The 19,111-nt window shown below is 39.6% G+C and overlaps 2 protein-coding genes across 2 annotated transcripts in view; both read left to right on the top strand.

Moving 5' to 3' along the window:
• Positions 1-19,111, top strand: part of AEBP2 (AE binding protein 2) — a 179,234-nt gene that overhangs the window by 91,626 nt on the left and 68,497 nt on the right. The gene's annotated exons all lie outside the window — the stretch shown is intronic.
• On the top strand, positions 5,124-5,571 carry LOC130832754 (nuclear nucleic acid-binding protein C1D-like). Its single transcript, XM_057701514.1, has one exon. It carries the CDS (start codon positions 5,133-5,135, stop codon positions 5,556-5,558), a length of 426 nt encoding a protein of 141 aa, XP_057557497.1. The 5' UTR covers positions 5,124-5,132; the 3' UTR covers positions 5,559-5,571.

Here is a 19,111-nt window from a genome sequence, read left to right as displayed (position 1 = left end):
GGCTTACTTCTGAGTTCTCTATTCTGTTCCATTGATCTTCCTTTCTATTTTTGTGCCAGTACCATACTGTCTTGATCACGATGGCCTTGTAGTATAGTTTGAAGTCAGGAAGCCTGATTCCACCAACTCCATTTTTCCTTCTCAAGATTGCTTTGGCTATTCGGGGTCTTTTGCGTTTCCATACAAATCGTAAGATTTCTTGCTCTAGTTCTGTGAAAAATGCCATTGGTAATCTGATCGGGATTGCATTAAATCTGTAAATTGCTTTGGGTAGTACAGTCATTTTCACGATGTTGATTCTTCCAATCCAGGAACATGGTATATCCCTCCATCTGTTTATGTCATCTTTGATTTCTTTCATCAATGTCTTAAAGTTTTCTGCATACAGATCTTTTGTATCTTTGGATACAAAATGAATGCACGGAAATCTCTTGCATTCCTATACACTAACAACGGAAGAGCAGAAAGAGAAATTAAGGAAACTCTCCCATTCACCATTGCAACCAAAAGAATAAAATACCTAGGAATAAACCTGCCTAAGGAGGCAAAAGACCAGTGTTGTTTTTTAAAGGCCTGAGTACTTCTACAACCTGTTTTACCTCCCAGCCCCAATGGGGAAAGTGTTGGGTTTTGTATTTCAGGTCCCAGTCTAATGGGGATCAAGCTGGATGACTCAGGGAATAAGAGAATGGAGGCAGGGTTGGTTGAAAGCTGATTCCAGGAAGAAACTCCCTTGACATTGGGAAGAGTGGTGAAGGCCATTGGCCTGTAACCCCCATAAGTGCATGTATGAGGGTGACGGCAGGAAGCCTGTGCAGACTGGATGTTAAAGGCCTTGGTTTTGGGAACATTACTGAATATCTCTCTAGTTGAGCCTGAGGTAAGAGGAAAGGACAGCTGGGATTGCATCTCAGAGCCACCCTGAAGTGATGGTGACCAGTGCTTGTCAGTATCTTCAGGTGAAGAGGGAACAGTGATAACCATGGCAACCACGACAGACTAAAGCTGTGCCCCTTGTTTTCTAAGCACTGTATCATCTCCCAGAATTTTTGTATGATCTGGAGGAAACAGATGGGAAGATCACCCAAATAACAGGAGGAGAACCCTCTTCCTTCTAAACCATATGTTACATTGAATTTTCTATTAATCCCACTAGGTGAAGGTAGGTAGGGACCAAAACCAAATTAATTTGATTTATAGAAATAAAAAAATAAACATTAAAGCTTATTATTATGAAGCAAATTCATACCTACTCACCTTTTTACAATTAAAACCTATGGGAATCAAATGAAAAACTGCTTTGCAAACAATCCTTTGCAAAGCACTTTGCTTTTGAAGTATTATTTTTCAATAATTACTCTCTCTCACTCCCTTTGTAATTAAGTCACAGTCTCCCAAATATATCACATTTATTAATTTCCAGCCTTCTAGTGAAACCAGACTATCATGTTCTCTTCCCATTTTTCCTCTGTCTTTGGATAGAGAGGCTCTCTGTTATGTTCATTTGCTGGGTGATTTAATGAGACCTGGCAGAATGAAGCTGGCCAGCCATGTATTTAGGGATTTAGGTATTTACTTATTTACGTTTTTATAGCACTTATGTTCATAGTGCTTACTATGTGCAATATAAAGCTAGTAAGCACTTATAAGTAAAAACTCAGTAAAAATCTTGACATATCTTGGCAGTTGGGTTATGTGGGGATTCTTGCCTCTCTGCCCTTTTGTCCTTATGTCAGTATCTGGCTGGTGGAGAGAAGCCCTATTAGACTTATTTTTGTCCTTCCAGCACTTCCTGCCCTCATCTGCTTCCATGTCTGTAAACATGTTGTTCCTTCTGCCTGGAGCATCCTACATACCTTTCTTCCCGGATACTTGGCCTTGATCATCCATCCATGCTTCTGATCTTGGCTTGAGCATCACTTTCTCAGAGCAGCCTTCCTTGGTGCCCTTCTCTGGCTGAGGCTCCCTTGTGTTAAGTTAGGGTCCTGTGGCACCAAAGTACCGATCATATTTGTGTCCATCTTTGTGTCAATGTGTCTTCTTTACTGGAGTGTAAATTCCATGGAGCCAAGAGCTTTATTTCTCTTGTCCTCCCCAATCCCCCTTCTGGTGCTTATGTTGTCTGGCACCTAATGGACACAAACCAGACTGAAGTGGAGTTGCAAATAAATGTTATTGTCACATGTATTCTTGGCTTTTGTTATGGAGACATTCAAAACTCAGTTTCTCGTTACCATGAATAATGGAATATTTCCTCATTTATAAGACAAAGCTACAGAGAGGTGTGATGCAGCTCTTGATAGGAAGCATGGGCTGTAACTTGATTCTGAACTCATGGCACGTGATGAGTTCATTGATGAGGTAATTGGTGCTGAACTCCTTGATCAATTGAGCAAAAATGACTACTGTTGGGAATCCAATATTAGTTGCTGTGGTGGGAAAAACCAGCTGTGTGTTTCATTTTTATTTGGATAGAATATATTTTGGTGTCGTGTGAGTATCTAAAGAACTGGCCTAGTCCTCAATAAGGGAATTATCTAGCAATTAGTCAGCATGGCCTGGGAGCTTGTTAGAAATGCAGAATCTGCAGACTCCACCTCAGGCTAACTGACCCAGAATGTGCATTTTAACAGGATTCCTAGGTGACAGGTGGGTCCCTTGAGATTGGAGAGGCACTGCTTTAGCATAGTAATTACATCACAGACAATTGAAGGGATCGAAGGAGAACCATCAGTACATGTTCATTCATCCATCCATCCATCCATCCATCCATCCATCCATCCATCCATCCATCCACAGAACAATGATCATTTAAGCATGTAATTTTCATTAGGCATTAGTAGTTTTGGCAGTAATGACAAGAACAGTATCATGAGCCTGGCACTTTGATTAATACCTTATTTCTAAATCTCACAACAACCTTGAAAGAAAGGTGGTATTAGGTCCATTTTATGGAGAGGTCGCTGGAGTTTGGGTAGCAGGCCCGGGCTAACTCGACAAGTGGATGAAGGAGCCGAGATTTGAGCCTCTTCCCACCTGACAAGTCCCCCATCTTTCTACCACTTTTGTCCTAAAAACAGAGGGCGTAAGATCTTGTACTTTGAAATCCTTGATAACCTTACAGCTCATTTTTGGTGTACTGTATGCAAAAAGTGAAACATGATCTAGTGACTTCTGTTCAGTGCTAAGCTTCACGTGGAAGAAGGATGTAGAGAGGAGAAAGCAGAAATCGCTAAATAAAAATGTTAAGCTTCTCTGTCTACACCAGGTGTAATAAGCCTGGGAAGAGAGATTCCAGCTGCAGGCAATTGATGCAATGAAATGCCTTTGCTTTCCACTCCAGAGCATTGGGGCCCAAGTGTTCTCTGGGCAGTGAACAATTTTCAGTATCATGATCCTATTTTCCAATGCTGTGAGAAAGACCATTGATGACTTTAGATTTTAGCACCAAGAAGCAAAGATAGTTTCTTTATTAGCCAAAAAGAAAAAAAAAAGAAAAAAACCCAAAACAGTACCATTACAAAATATGGACCAATTAATTCAGGTGAAGCCATGATGGTTTTTTTTTTTCTTTTTCTGAATTAAAAAAATTTTGGCTGTGTTGAGTCTTTGTTGCTACGTGAGGGCTTTCTTTAGCTGCAGGGAGCGGGGGCTATTCTTCATTGTGGTGTGCAGGCTTCTCATTGTGGTGGCTTCTCTTGTTGCGGAGCGCGGGCTCTAGGTGCATGGGGTTCAGTAGTTGCAGCATGTGAGCTCAGTAGTTGTGGCACACAGGCTTAGTTCTCAGTGGCATGTGGGATTTTATTGGACCAGGGATCGAACCTGTGTCCCATGCATTGGTAGGTGGATTCTTAGTCACTGTGCCACCAGGGAAGTCCCAAGCCATGATGTTTGAGAAAGTGAGGGATTTGGGATAACCACATGTAGCTTTGCTTAGGATCATTGTAGGTTGTGTGAGTTTGTTTTCTGTTTGAGAGGAAAAATTGCCTTTTGAAGAAATGTAGCACACACGCTTCTAATATAACATGAAAGAAAAGGTTCTTCATGCCAAGAAATCCCTCACATGAGATGGAATCCCTTTAAACAAATCTGGTGGCAAGCTTTTTCTGAAAGCTTGAAGGAAGGATGAAATAATCTTAAACTGTGTTCATGGCACTCCCCCTCAGCCTTTCATATGGAGTTTGCAAAGCCTGCCTGAAGACTCAGACTCAGCCCTGGCAGCCCCACTTGTACAGCCAAACGGTGTGCAAAGCCTGCTTCTCTGGCTAATTGGAACAGCTTCCAGGTGGCGGTGACAGCATTTCGATCTCTGGCAAGATCTAGATCTGTCTGAAGACCCTGCGTGTTAGAAAAAATACGGTGTCAGTACTTCTGGGGTGGGGGTAACAAACCAGGGCCTCTCAGGGTCATGCTCAAGTTCAGAACTGCGAGTGTCGGCAGTTCAGCCATGAGGGAAACAAGCTCCTTTGCAGGTTTTGGGTTTTTTTTTTTCTTTTCCCTATAGCCAAGAACTGAACTTTTTTTCCTTTATCACATTTTCCTTTATCACACTTTTTCCTTTATCACATATCCTTTTTCTTAAGCAGCAGCCATGCTTACAAATAATGTTTTGCTTAGGGTATCTTGACACTGCTGGGAGTTCAGGGATTTTTAGCCTTCAATCCCCGAGTCTCAGTAAAACTCCACTTGCCTTCATATTTGCGAGTTTTTCCCATGCTGTTAACATTCCTCTTTAAAATGGAAACACACTGTTTCCATCTCAGCCCTGTTTGCTTGACCCTCCATATCACTTAAGATTTGTAGGATCAAATAGGCATTGCTGCCTCTGCATTCTTTTCCCAATTTGAGTCTTTCCTCTGTTTGGAGAGATGGCTGCCTGCTGTTAGTGAGGCCCCTTCGACCTCAACCTTTGGAGAGAATTCAATAAAGGCAAGAACTCAGCCAAGAAATTAAACTGGATCAAACTTCTGAACAGCGTCCAAAACGCAGTATTGGGGCGTCTATCATCCCAAATAAGGACCTGAATAACCCCTGAGAGTTACTTCCTTCAGCGACACAAGCAGAATAAAAAACATAGGGGCCGCCGACTGCATTCTGGGGAGCAGGAGTGGAAGGCCCGCGAGTTGGTCATAATGGCAGGTGAAGAAATTAATGAAGACTATCTAGTAGAAACTCATGAATATTTATCAACATTTGAGAATTCCATTGGTGCTGTGGATGAGATGCCGAAGACCATGATGTCTGTTTCTAGAAATGAGTTGTTGCAGAAGCTGGACCCACTTGAACAAGCAAGAGTGGATTTAGTTTCTGCTTACACATTAAATTCAATGTTTTGGGTTTATTTGGCAACTCAGGGAGTCAATCCTAAGGAACATCCAGTAAAGCAGGAATTGGAGAGGTTCAGAGTATACATGAACAGAGTCGAGGAAATAACAGACAAGGAAAAGGCTGTCAAGCTGGACAGGGGTGCGGCTTCAAGATTTATAAAAAATGCTCTGTGGGAACCAAAACCTAAAAATGCATCCAAAGTTGCCAATAAAGGAAAAAGTAAAAATTAACTTTTTGGTTTTGATGTGCACATATTCAAAGAGTACATAATTTTTATTGTTTTCCACAAAATAAATGATGATTATGTGGCATTATAAGGTTTAAATGTATTCCTTATTGAATTCGTATGTAAAGTTTGCATTTTAAATTTGTGATGCTAAATACTTTTTCCCCCAGAAAGTTTAAGTTATACTTATTGATTTTCCTATAGAACACTGTAAGCTTTTTAACATTGTGGTATATTTTATATTTATAGTTTACAGTCTCTTGACAAGACTCTTATTTCCTTAGGTCAATCTTTTAAGTGCCATTTTATAAGCAACTATGAAATTTAAGTTAAATGTTCTTTGTAAACATTTGGCTATTTTCGATGAATAATGATTTTATGAAGTATGCTGAAATTTTAAATACATCTGTTTTCACTATGTAATATTAGGAAAGAATGAGATGACTTAAATGTCCTTTTTTTCTGTGAAGGTATTTCATTATGCTTTCATGATTTTAGGAATTACTTCTTTTTGTGATATTTGAAGTATGAAATTAAGACTTTAAGGTTATTCTTTAATTCTTGGCACTTTGCCACTGTGTCCCATTTAAAGTAAAATATATTCTCATTAACTTTAGATGGGAAATGAGGTTGTATATCGATGGCTAAATTTTAGCATAATGGCTATCAATAAAGCTGTAAATGTTGTGTAGCTGATCTTTTTTTTGTTTTTCTCTTTTGAGTAAATTTTCTCTTGAAATTAGGAAGGTAGTTTTTAGACATCCTGAGGAATGGAGGAATTCATGAGTTTTTGTTTCTTATACATAGGGCCCACCGTTCCCTTGTTCTCATGTTTTCATATTTTTTTTTTTATTATATGTTTCTGAGGCTATAGCAAGTATATACAAGTATTTTGGAACAACTTTGTATGTTATTTAATGCCACTTAAGCAGAGGAGAAATCCAAAGGAGATTATATTGTGTTTACATTCTGATTTATCTTTCTGCAGTATTTGTTAGAGAATTCTAAATATTAAATTTTTTATGTCTAAGCCCATGAATTTTAATTATATACCCTTAATGCTTTCAGTCTTTGAATTCACATTGTTATGTATAGGAATGCCAAGTACAGTAAAATACTTTAATTTTTGGAAAAAAAAACCCAAACATAGGGATGTTACTACCTCCCCCCCCCCCCTTTTTTTTAATTAATTTTTATTGGCTGTGTTGGGTCTTTGTTGCTGCATGCAGGTTTTCTCTAGTTGTGGTGAGTGGGGGCTACTCTTTGTTGCGGAGCATGGATTCTAGGCACGTGGACTTCAGTAGTTGTGGCACATGGGCTCAATAGTTGTGGCTCACGGGCTCTAAAGCACAGGCTCAACAGTTGTGGCACATGGGCTTAGTTGCTCTGCGGCATGTGGGATCTTCCTGGAGCAGGGCTCGAACCTGTGTCCCCTGCATTGACAGACAGATTCTTAACCACTGCGCCACCTAGGAAGCCCTCCCCTTTCTTTTTAATCACTAATATCCTAGGGTGAAAAAAGGTAATTATTTTGTTGATATTGGAAATGGTAGGCATCATAAATCCCCCTTTTTTCTTTTTTCCCCTTGACTCAATAGATGCAGTTTTTTTTAAAAGTTTGCTTTTGTCCTCATAAAAGTCGGAATATAGCTCTCTACCCAGATACATGAGAATTATTTTTAAATTTATGACAAATCTCAGATGGATCTAGGGTAAAGAATGTACACTTGTTAAAGTATGAAAGGCAATCCCTTGAGAGGATTGTGTGGGAACCATGCTATTTAAATATTTCAATGCTTTTCGAAATCATTCTTGGCTTCCTGCCCTGGAGAGTGAAGCCTCATCCCAGAGGGACAGGAGAGGAATTCTGGATTAGAAATCAAGAGATGTATGGACACCAAAGGGGGAAGTGGGGTGGGATGAATTGGGAGATTGGGATTGACATACATACATGTATAAAATAGATAACTAATGAGAACCTGCTGTATAGCAGAGGGAACTCCACTTCACTGTGCAATAGAAACTAACACAACATTGTAAAACAGGTATACCTCAATAAAAATTTTTTTTTAATTAAAATAAATTAAAAAAAAAAGAAATCAAGAGATGTAAAAGCCCGAGCTCAATACCTACACTTAATACCTACTTCAAATATGTTTTGTCATCTTGGGCAAATCATTTCCTTTCCCTCTACACCTTGCTGAACTGATCAGTATGATGATGTGGTTAAACTGAGGCAGTGAGTTTAAACTTGATTTTGTTTTTTTTCACTGCAGTGTCCTCTTATCAAATGTAATCTTACATAAATTCAAGTACATTATTTAGGTAAAAGATAATTTATGAGTTCTAAATCTTTATTAAAAAGCCATGAATACGGGGATATGTGTATAAAAACAGATGATTGAACTTGGTGTACCCCCCCCAAAAAAAAAAAAAATTAAAAAAAAAAAAAAAAAAGCCATGAGAACAGAGGCCATTTGGGTGTTCATAAGTAATTGAAATGGGAGTTGTATTAATTTCCTAAGGCTGCTGTAACAAACTGGTTTTAAACAACAGGTTTATTCTCTCACAGTTCTGGAAGCGAAAAGTCCAAAATCGAGGTGTGGGCAGGGCTGTGCTCCCAGCAAAGTCTCTAGGGGAGGATGCTCCCCTGACTCTTGCACCTTCTGGCTGCCCCAGGCATTGCTTGGCTCCCAGCAACATAATTTCAATCTCTGCTCATCTTCTCATGGTTGTTTTCCCTCTGTGTTTTTGTCTTTGTGTCTTCATGTGGTGATCTCTTCTCTGCTTTCTCTTCTTATAAGAACGTCAGTCATTGGGTTAAGGGCACCCTAATCAAATGTAATCTCAGCTTAATTTGATTACATCTGCAGAGACCCTTATTTTATTAACATAAAGACCCTTTTTCCTTCTTTCTCTTTTTTTAAAGACACATTTTCAAATAAGGTCACATTCACAGGGACTGGGGGTTAGGATTTCAACCTATTGTGTGGCAGGGATGCAACTCAACAATAATAAGAGTGACAGATGAAAATTGCAGGATTATGTTAACACCAGTAACCAATTCACTTATGTATTTTGTTCGGTAGCACCATATGGAGAAAAATCTTGGTCCACACTAATAGGTAAATATAAATGGTGGTCTTTTTTTTTTTTAAATGTAAACATGTCATTTTGCAATCTCAATCTCAGTCCCTTCAGTTAAACTGGTCCCGAGGTCTGAAAGATCCACTTTGGGAAATTTATGTATCAACATTAAATTACTGACAATTTCCTGAACAACACTCTGCTTCCTTACTGGAGAGGGTTCACTTTTTTTTTTTTTAACTTAAAAAAAAAATACTTTGCATTGGGTCTTATTTGTGGCACACAGGATCCTCGTTGAGTCACGTGGGCTCTTCATTGCGGCATGTGGGTTTTCTCTTCTCTAGGTGTGGCACATGGGTTCCAGAGCTAGTGGGGTCTGTATTTTGTGGCACACAGGCTCTCCAGTTGAGCCATGCGGACTCAGTAGCTGTGGCTTGTGGTGCACGGGCTTAGTTTCCCACAATATGTGGGATTTTAGTTCCCTGACTAGGGATCGAACCCACAGCCTCTGCATTGGGAGGCAGATTCTTTACCACTGGACAACCAGGGAAGTCCTGAGAGGGTTCGTTTTTTAAAAGGAGTTGATAAATAGACTCCAGAGGAAGCTTAGATCATCATTATATTTGGTTGACACTTTGTTTTCAGATGTCATCATACCCTGGGTCTAATGGCACAATTTGAAAACATCTCGCTAGTCGCATGTCCTGTCTGACATTCCCTCAAAATTTCAAAACAGTAAAAACCTGTGTTATTTTGTACTTTGAATCTCAACTTGGTTTCACTTTTGTTGCTGACACTTTCTTTGCTATTGTGAGCCATGATGTGGGGAACATGAACTGCCCAAAGGAGCCCATTCAGCTAGTTGAAAATAGCATCTAGATACTCCAGCTGGGCTAAGTTACATTCGAGAGATGTTTAAATAGAGTGTTTTTCTAACACAACTGTTATTTATATTTTTATTTGAAATATTTGTACCAGAACCTTGTTTTGAAACTACTAAAATCTTCAATGTAAAAACATACATTCTGGAACTTACCATCTTTATGATGAAAATGACTCTGAAATGTCTCCAGTTACTGTGCCTTAATAAATTTGATAGTTTTCATGGCTTTATCCAACTTCTTGCAAAATGCTGCATAGGCAACCATTTAGCACAAGTGCAGTGACCACCAGCGTGTTTCAGCAACTGTTTTTATCTGAGCAACTCTTTCTACAGCCTCAGAATAGACGCGCTACATTTTTGACAGATTGTTCAATGGTATAATCTAATCTAAAAACAATTTTTTTCCTCTGATTGTGTTTTATCTAATACATCTTCCTTGAGTTCATTTGGATGACTGTATAAAAAACAAGCAAAACACAGAGATTGGCAAATTCATATTTTCATTCAGCTAAGCTTTAAAGGGAATTCACCAACTGTGTTTTGATGTGTATTTTGGGGTCAGAATGATGGTGCTACCCGGCGTGGTATGGGTCCTCAAGGATATTTGCAGATCTGTTGGGCTTTTTCTAGTCTCAATATCCACGGGCACACCTGGCACTAAGATTCCTGGAGCCAAGTTTACTAGGTGACTTGTACTTGTCTCACCTGAAACGGCAGCAGAGAATAAGGGTTATGTTTCTGTAAATGTCTGTTTATTTAACATAGCCCAGCCTTTAACAAGAAATTGTCTTTTCCTCACTTGTAGCTTTGGATGCTCCTGTTGAGGAGTTTTCATTGTCAGATTTAAATTTGGTTCACATAAAATTTGTGCTGATGACACTAAGCAAGAGCTTCTGAGTTCCTTACTTTTGGAACTTTGTTGTTTTGTTTCGAAATCCTGTAATTTAGCAGGCTTAAAGATGGTAAGATTTCACTGCTTGAAATACAAGAAGTTGAGCAGTTTTAGATACACTGAAATGACTCTGGGTGACAGATATTTCTCATTGTGCCGAGACCAGCTCGGCGACTCGAGGTGAGTGACGGGTGCCGCAAGCTTAAAGAAAACACAGACACAGATTTAAGAGAAAGATGGGACCGGGGGACTCAAGACCTCTAGGATCAAGAGCCTTGCTGATTGATCCCACGTTGCTTTTATTGAGTTCTTGGCATAGCCTAAGGGTCTAACGCTTCCAGTTTAGTCCCATAAACAAGGCTATCTTTGAAATAAACACACAAAGGCCTCACATGACTGGGGCAATGATCTATGTTTGCCTCCTGGGTTTGAGCAGGTGTGGATCTGAGCAGGGTGCAGATTTGAGCTGGGCGCAGATTTGAGCTGGGTGTGGAGAGCAAAGCAGCCCTGGGGGCAGGAGACCTCTCTCAGAAGGATTGGGGGTCTGTGCCCCACCCCTGTTGGCCCCTCTGCGACTGTGCCTGTCTTAGGTTGTTCCTCCCCTAAGGAATCTTACTCGTCTCTGGCTAACCAGCCATCCTCCAGGGCCAAACAGGGTGATATGAGGTGTGCAAGTGAGAAAGGGGCTGTGCCCCCAGAGAGGGTCAATGTTCTGTTTCCACGGTAGCCTATGCCCCCATAGTCTCCACGCCCAGCACCCTTAGCTCCTCCACTGCTCAAGCAGGACATTCTGCATCCAGTCACTCTGCCCACATACTTTAATTACTTTTAGTAACATTTACAAGGTTTCAGAAAGACTTCTGAATGTCTTCCCACATCATTGTACTTTCTTGACTACAGAAGATTTGCTGTGAAACTTGTAGGCATTTGCTTTCATTTCTTATATTGCTGTTGCAGTGGTGTGGATGACCATTGATTACGACTTTTTGCTAAACTGGCACTTTTCATCTTGAGACAGTCTTATTTTACTCATCATCTTATTTTGTCTTTAAATTTAATTCCTTAACCAATGATTCATTTCTACTTTTTTTTTTAAGAACTTTTATTGAGATACAGTTAACAGACAATAAACAGCATATACTTAGAGTGTACACTTTGGTATCCCAATCTCCCAATTTATTTCCCCCCAACCCTCCCCGCTTTCCCCACTTGGTGTCCATATGTTTGTTCTCTACATCTGTGTCTCTATTTTTGCCTTGCATTTCCTCTTTCATAGTTGTTAGCATTTGCCTTATGTATTGAGGTGTTTCTATATTGGGTGCATATATATTTATAATTGTTATCTCCTCTTCTTGGATGGATCCCTTGATCTTTACATAGTGTCCTTTCTTGTCTCTTGTAACATGTTTTATTTTAAAGCCTATTTTATCTGATATGAGTATTGCTACTCCAGCTTTCTTTTGATTTCCATTTTGCATGGAATATCTTTTTCCATCCCCTCACTTTCAGTCTGTATGTGTCCCTAGGTCTGAAGTGGGTCTCTTGTAGACAGCATATATATGGGTCTTGTTTTTGTATCCATTCAGCCAGTCTGTGTCTTTTGGTTGGGGCATTTAGTCCATTTACATTCAAGGTAATTATCGATATGTATGTTCCTATTACCATTTTCTTACTTGTTTTGTTTTTGTTTTTGTAGGTCCTTTTCTTCTCATGTTTCCTGCTTAGAGAAGTTCTTTTAGCATTTGTTGCAGGGCTGGTTTGGTGGTGCTGAATTCTCTTAGCTGTTGCTTGTCTGTAAAGCTTTTGATTTCTCCATCAAATCTGAATGACATCCTTGCTGGGTAGAGTATTCTTGGTTGTAGGTTCTTCCCTTTCATCACTTGAAATGTATCATGCCAGTCCCTTCTGGCTTGCAGAGTTTCTGCTGAGCAATCAGCTGTTCACCTGATGGGAGTTCCCTTGTGTGTTGTCATTTTTCCCTTGTTGCTTTTAATAACATTTCTCTGTCTTTAATTTGTGTCATTTTGACTACTATGTGTCTTGGCATGTTTCTCCTTGGGTTTATGCTGCCTGGGACTCTCTGCGCTTCCTGGATTTGGGTAGCTACTTCCTTTCCCGTGTTAGGGAAGTTTTCAACTATAATCTCTTCCAATATTTTCTCGGGTCCTTTCTCTCTCTTCTCCTTCTGGGACCCCTATAATGCGAATGTTGGTGTGTGTAACATTGTCCCAGAGGTATCTTAGGCGGTCTTCAGTTCTTTTCATTCTTTTTTCTTTATTACTTTTTGCATCAGGGATTATCACCATTCTGTCTTCCAGGTCACTTATTTGCCCTTCTGCCTCAGTTCATCTGCTGTTGGTTCCTTCTAGTGTATTTTTCATTTCCGTTATTGTGTTGCATATCTCTGTTTGTTTGCTCTTTAATTCCTCTAGGTCTTTGGTAAACTTTTTGATCTTTGCATCCAGTCTTTTTTCAAAGTCCTGGATCATCTTCACCATCATTATCCTGAATTCTTTTTCTGTAAGGGTGCCTATCTCCTCTTCATTTAGTTGCTTTTCTGGGGTTTTATCTTGTCCCTTCATCTGGTACAAAGTGCTCTGCTTTTTCATTTTCTCTTTCTGTGGCTGTGGTTTTCAGTTCTGCAAGACGAAATACTGCTGATACTGCTTGATACTGCTGTCTGCCCTCTTGTGGAGGAAGCTGTCTAGGAGGCCTGTGTGTGCTTCCTGATGGGAGGGACTGATGGTAGTAGGGTGGGTGGGCGGAGCTCAGTAAAACTTTAGTCTGCTTGTCTGCCAATGGTTGGGGCTGTGTTCCCACCTTGTTTGTTGTTTGGCCTGAGGCTACCTAGCACTGGAGCTTACAGGCTTTTTGGTGGGACTAATGGCGGACTCTGGGAGGGCTCATGCCAATAAGCACTTCCCAGAACCCCTGCCGCCAGTGCCTCTGTCTCCTCAGTGAGCCACAGCTGCCCCCCACCTCTACAGGCAACCCTCCAACACCAGCAGGTAGATCTGGTTCAGTCTCCTATGGGGTCACTGCTCCTTTCCCCTGGGCTCTGGTGAACACACTTTTTTGTGTGCCCTCCAAGAGTGGCGTCTCTGTTTCCCCCAGTCCTGTGGAGGTCCTGCAATCAAATCCCCCTGGCTTTCAAAGTCTGATTCTCTGGGGATTCCTCCTCCTGTTGCTGGACTCCCAGGTTAGGAAGCCTGACATGGGGCTCAGAACCCTCACTTTAGTGGGTGGACTTCTGCAGTATAACTGTTCTCCAGCTTGTGAGTCACCCACCCAGCATTTATGGGATTTGATTTTAATGCGATTGCATCCCTCTTACCGTCTCATTGTGGCTTCTCCTTTGTCTCTGGATGTGGGGTGTCTTTTTTGGTGAGTTCCAGTGTCTTTCTGTCAATGATTGTTCAGCAGTTAGTTATAATTCCAGTGCTCTTGCAAGAGGGAGTGAGCGCAGGTCCTCCTACTCCTCCATCTGGATCCTATCTCCTCTCATTTCTACTTTTAAAGGTAATTACTTCAGCTCACGAGAAAAAAAAATTTAATTTAAATAAAAAGTATCCAAAACTTACTGTAACCCTTAAGCCTAAATAATTATTATGATGTGTTACTTGTTTGCCACAGAGCTCTCTGTGGCTTTCTGATGAGAGCAAGCACTGAGCAGAAGCATCTGAGCCTCTTCTGGCATTTGATGAATCTGATCAATGTGTGTTAGGGTAAGTCTACTCGCCTGTATAATTTTACAGCAGAGGCTACATGCAAGTCTGAGCTTAAAAAAGAAAAAAAAGGACTTGTGTAGAGTTACTACCTATTCGGTGTATTATATATATGCTAGAGATGGTTGAAAAAGCTATATTTTAAAGTCTGCATAAAAATGAAGAAAACTGAATGAGCGTTAACAGAATGGTGGTCTCCGGTGTGTTCAAAATTGGTGTTTTTAATGATGTTTTAAAATAGGTAAAATCTAATAGCTGGTTTCTGACCTGCCTGAGCTCTCAGCCCCCTAGTGGTGTTTAGATTAAGAATGTAGCATCTTCTTTTCTCCCTGTTTTACAGTGAAAGATATGTTGACAAGTTGTAGGAGGACCAGTCATTTTACTGGGCATGTGGGAAAGAGCACATCATTAATACTTTGAAATATCATCATGCCACGTAAATTAAGCAAACACAATGAAACAAAAAATTAGCACCTTAACACCAACCATTTCTTCTTCCTTGAAATTCACTTGAAAGTGGTTTGGCTAGAAGATGTCTAAAGTTCCTTCAGAGAAACTCTACAGTTTTCCATTTGCTGAGTAATGATAACAATTTTACCTTGATTTCTCAAGGATTAACAGCAGGACAGAATCACTGGTCCTCCCCTGGCCATATCAAGGAGATTTTCATTGTAGAGAAAATGCCAGTTGATGGTCTGAAGGAAGAAAGAAGAAGAGAATTACAGAATCCTTAGAATAGGGGCAGCAGAAACCCTGTTAAAAGGAAAAAACTTTTCCCCTTACCCATGGACAGCTTCTGACACCAAGTGTGTGGAGGTTCCCCCCCCACCCCCAAACCAAACAGTTCTCCAGCTCTCTCAACACCACTTGGGTACTACAACCCAACTCTGACAGTAACTACTAAGAATTAGCAGAGGCCCCACAGATTGAGGGCTAAATTCCTCAAGACTGCCCCCACTTCAGTAAGTCCCAGCATTTCACCTCTACTTCTGATCAACTGGCTATAAATCAGCAGTTCCCACAACCCCCTTCTCCAGTTCAGTAATTTGCTATATGGCTCACGTAACTCAGGGAAATATTACTTACATTCACTGGTTTATTATGAAGGATATAATAAAGGATGCAGATGAACAGCCAGATGAAGGGGTACAGAGGGCAAAGTCTGGAAGGGTCTTTTCCCTTGGAGGTGGGGTTTGCCATCTTCCCAGGATGTGGATGTGTTCATCAACCCAGAAGCTCTCCAAACCCCATAGTTTGGGGGTTTTTATGAAGGCTTCATTTCGTAGTCATGATCAATTATTAACTCAGTCTCCAGCTCCTCTCCCCTCCCTGGAGAATGGGGATGGGGCTGGGGGAAAAAAAAATTCCCAAGCTAATCTATCATGGCTTGGTCTTTCTGGTGACCAACTGCCATCCTGAAGCTATCCAGGAGCCCACCAAGAGCCACCTCATTAGAACAAAGACACTCCTATGAATGGGGAAATTCCAAGGTATTTAGGAGGTGTGTGTCAGGGACAAAATGTATATTTCTTGTTATGCCACTCCTATGTTAGGTGAGATGAACTTGACCTGTTAAGGTGCAGTTTCCAATATAACAAAGAGGGAAAAGGCAATGACTAGTGGAGCCTAGGAAAATTTTAGGTAGCATGTATCTAACCCTTTTTTTAAGCAGGCACCAAAGAAGAGCTAGTTTGGACTAGAAAACTCATATTTCTATAATTGTGAAGGGTCGAATAAAGGAGATCCAAACAGAGTATATAAAGATGGAAGTGAGGACAGATTAATGATTATGTATATGTATACACACACACATATATATAAATTTCAAATAAAAATTAAAAGATAATTTATCAATAAAGGTTATTTATGTAAAAGCAATATTTAAAATTTAAAAACATAAAAATGTAAACAGTGACTTATGTAAGTTGGTTATCAGTATACTTTCTTTAAAATTTTTAATAATAAAAATATCATTGAAAAGATTTGTTATTTTGATATTAATGCATGTTTTTAAAGAGATAAACTGGAGGAGATTCTTGAGAAGAACCAATAGATATCATAATATAATAGCTATGATAGTGTCTTAAAGAGCTGTCTAAATAGTTAACAAAGCTTAAAATGCTTTTATTTAATTCTTTTTCCTTTTGTTTAATCCATACACATTTCAGAGAAAAGTTCATCCAAACATCAGATTGATCTTTTAATTCATAATAATGCTTATTTGGAGGATTTAGTGTTCTGTTCCCAAGTATCTTGTTTATTAGATATTCACTGTTCATGTGTTTTGCTGAGAGAAATCATAATTAAACTTCCTATGGCTATAGTTGGGAAACCATGCCTGCTTTCATGGTGATAAGATGTTGTGACACATTGTAAAGACACAATGTCCTGGTTACAAGTTTATTGAATTTTTATGAGGAGAAAAGGGACAGAGGGGGTTATATAAGATTTCACATGAAAAGAGAGTCTAAAATCCAGAATCCAATAAAAATTAAAATTCTAAAACAATTCATGGAGGCCTGTGAAGAATGAAGGAGGAGGTCTTTTAAGACCATTTAAATTGGTGAATTGAGACTTAATTTTGGCTTAGTTGTCAATTAACAACAATTATTTACTTCTTTCTCAAGGCAAGGGTTCAAGGCAAAACATGCAATTTGTTCAAAGTCTATAATCCTTTTACTCTGGTGCAAATAATGGTAATATAATTACCAAAAGAATGATATATCATCCTCTGTAAATATTTCTATTTTTCCCCTCAATTTTGATACTTTGGCTGGCAACATTGAGCAAGTCAGTTGGATACTTGTATGTCACATGGTGTCATTTAAACTGGAAATATTGAATTTTGTCAAGGTTGTTTAAGAACTTGCAACGGTGTGACAGTGAAAAGGCCACGTTTTCTGCTCTTAGGTCTCAATTGTTCAACATGTAAAATAATACCAAACTTTTGTTGCCAGACGATTTTCTTCCAAAGCTTTTAATGTGTATTCATTTAAAAAGACAACACTTCACTTGAAAAGACTGCAAATCCACTGGTTGATGCTTCCAAAGAATAGGATAGTTGTCAGAGAAATCAAAGGTGAGCCAATGAGGTTATGTTTATAAACCAGCTTGAGAATTAATCATCAAAAAGTTTGAGAAAAAGAGTTTTCATGGTCCTTCAAAGGGTAAGAATGATTTCCTAGAGACTTAGGTAGCTTTAGTTTGGATTACCATCCACAGAATAGCTAAGACTTCACTTTCCATGAGCGTTTTCCTAACCTTGAATAGCAACATATGGTCTGCAGATCTCCTTGCCACCTGAAAAATGACTGAACAAGAGCCAGATCTTTTCTGTTCCTTATAGAATTTTTTAGATGAACATATTTTCTTCTTTGTCAGCCTTTTCTCTTCTGAAGTTTTATATGAAGAGAGACATTCTCTAAATCATATGTCTGAATAAAGTGATCAAATGTTGCTTCATACATACCACATAGTCATAGAAATATCTTCTCAGAAACTCTACATTGACCCCTCAGAAATTGCTGCCCCTGCTTTTTTCAAAAGAATAAAGCAGGATTTTATATCATATTCAAGAGTAATTCTGAAACGTAACTGTGATTTACAGAACACAGATCTGTGTTCAATGATTTTGCTTTACAAACTCAAGGGATTGGTAAAGTAGGAGAGATGGATTCTAGAATTGTCTCCTTATGAATGCTGTACAGCCTGTATTTTTTCTCCTGGAGTGAAGAACATGTTGGTCTAAAATAGATTATATCTTTACAGTGTTTCCAGTCATATGACTTGACTTCATTTTCTACATCAAGTACTATATTCATGTTTCTTGTTGCCTGAGAATTACTTCAGCTGTTTATTCCTTTATAACAAACCACCTCAAAACTTAGTGGCTTAAGAAAAGCATTATATCACTCAACTTAGATTGGTTGGCCTGAGGGCATCTAAAGCCTGAATTGGGCCAGAATATCTAAGATGTCTTAGAGAAGACATCTTGGATATTCTGTTGGTGCTAGCTGTTGGCCTGGAGCTCAGTTGTGTTCTTTAATCTTGATTCTCCTCAATTTGGCCTCTCCATGTGCTTAGGATACCTCACAGGATGGTTCTTGTGTTTCAAGTGAAGAAAGTATGAGTAGCCAGTTCTTTTAAGTTTTGGGTTTGGAAGTCCCCAAACATCACCTTTGCCATATTCTGCAGGTGAAAATAAGCACAGGATTAGCTCAGATTCAAGGGGAGGGGAGCTTAACTCCACCTCTTGGTGACTTGTGGCATATGCATATAGGGAGGGAGAGAATTGATGGTGGTCATATTTGAAAACTATCTACCATGGTCAACCATTGGGGAAAAAATTCACATCCGTCCCACATACAGAATACAGCCAGCCTTCCTTCAAAGTCTTATCTTATTACAGCATAGGCTCAAAGTTTAGTATTTCTTTATCTGATTAGATTCAGGTGTGTTATGGATGGAATGTTTGTGTGCCCCCTACCCCCCCTCCAAGACTCCTATGTTGAAATCTAATCTCCAATGTGATAGTATTTGGAAGTGGGGCATTTGGTAGGTAATTAAGTGACTGTAAGAAGAGACCAGAGGGTTAGCTTGCTCTCTTTCTACCATGTGAAGATACAATGAAAAGTCAGCTATCTGCAGCCCAGAAGAGGGATCACCAGAACGCGACCATGCTGGCACAGTGACTTTGGACTTTTAGCCTCTGGAACTGTAAGAAATAAATTTCTGTTGCTGATAAGCCACCTAATTTACAGTATTTTGTTATAGCAGCCTGAACTAGGACAAAGTGTGGCTGGGATTCTTTAGTCTGGTTTCTTAGGAGCAGACCCCTGTAAACAAAGAAGACAAGTTTTCTGACACTCACATATCCAGCATATTATGATGGAAGAGCGCTAGGATAACCAAAGGGGGAAGAAGGGGGCACATGGCTCTTGCTAACCCATAGCATTGTGAAACCAAGCTGA

Source organism: Hippopotamus amphibius, chromosome 12 (assembly GCF_030028045.1).
Source record: "Hippopotamus amphibius kiboko isolate mHipAmp2 chromosome 12, mHipAmp2.hap2, whole genome shotgun sequence".
Lineage (NCBI taxonomy): Eukaryota > Metazoa > Chordata > Mammalia > Artiodactyla > Hippopotamidae > Hippopotamus > Hippopotamus amphibius.
This window is presented reverse-complemented; position numbering and strand designations above follow the sequence as displayed.

Bases quoted from the DNA above. Each gene is read 5' to 3' on its own strand.
- LOC130832754 (XM_057701514.1), top strand. From the start codon at position 5,133: ATGGCAGGTGAAGAAATTAATGAAGACTATCTAGTAGAAACTCATGAA.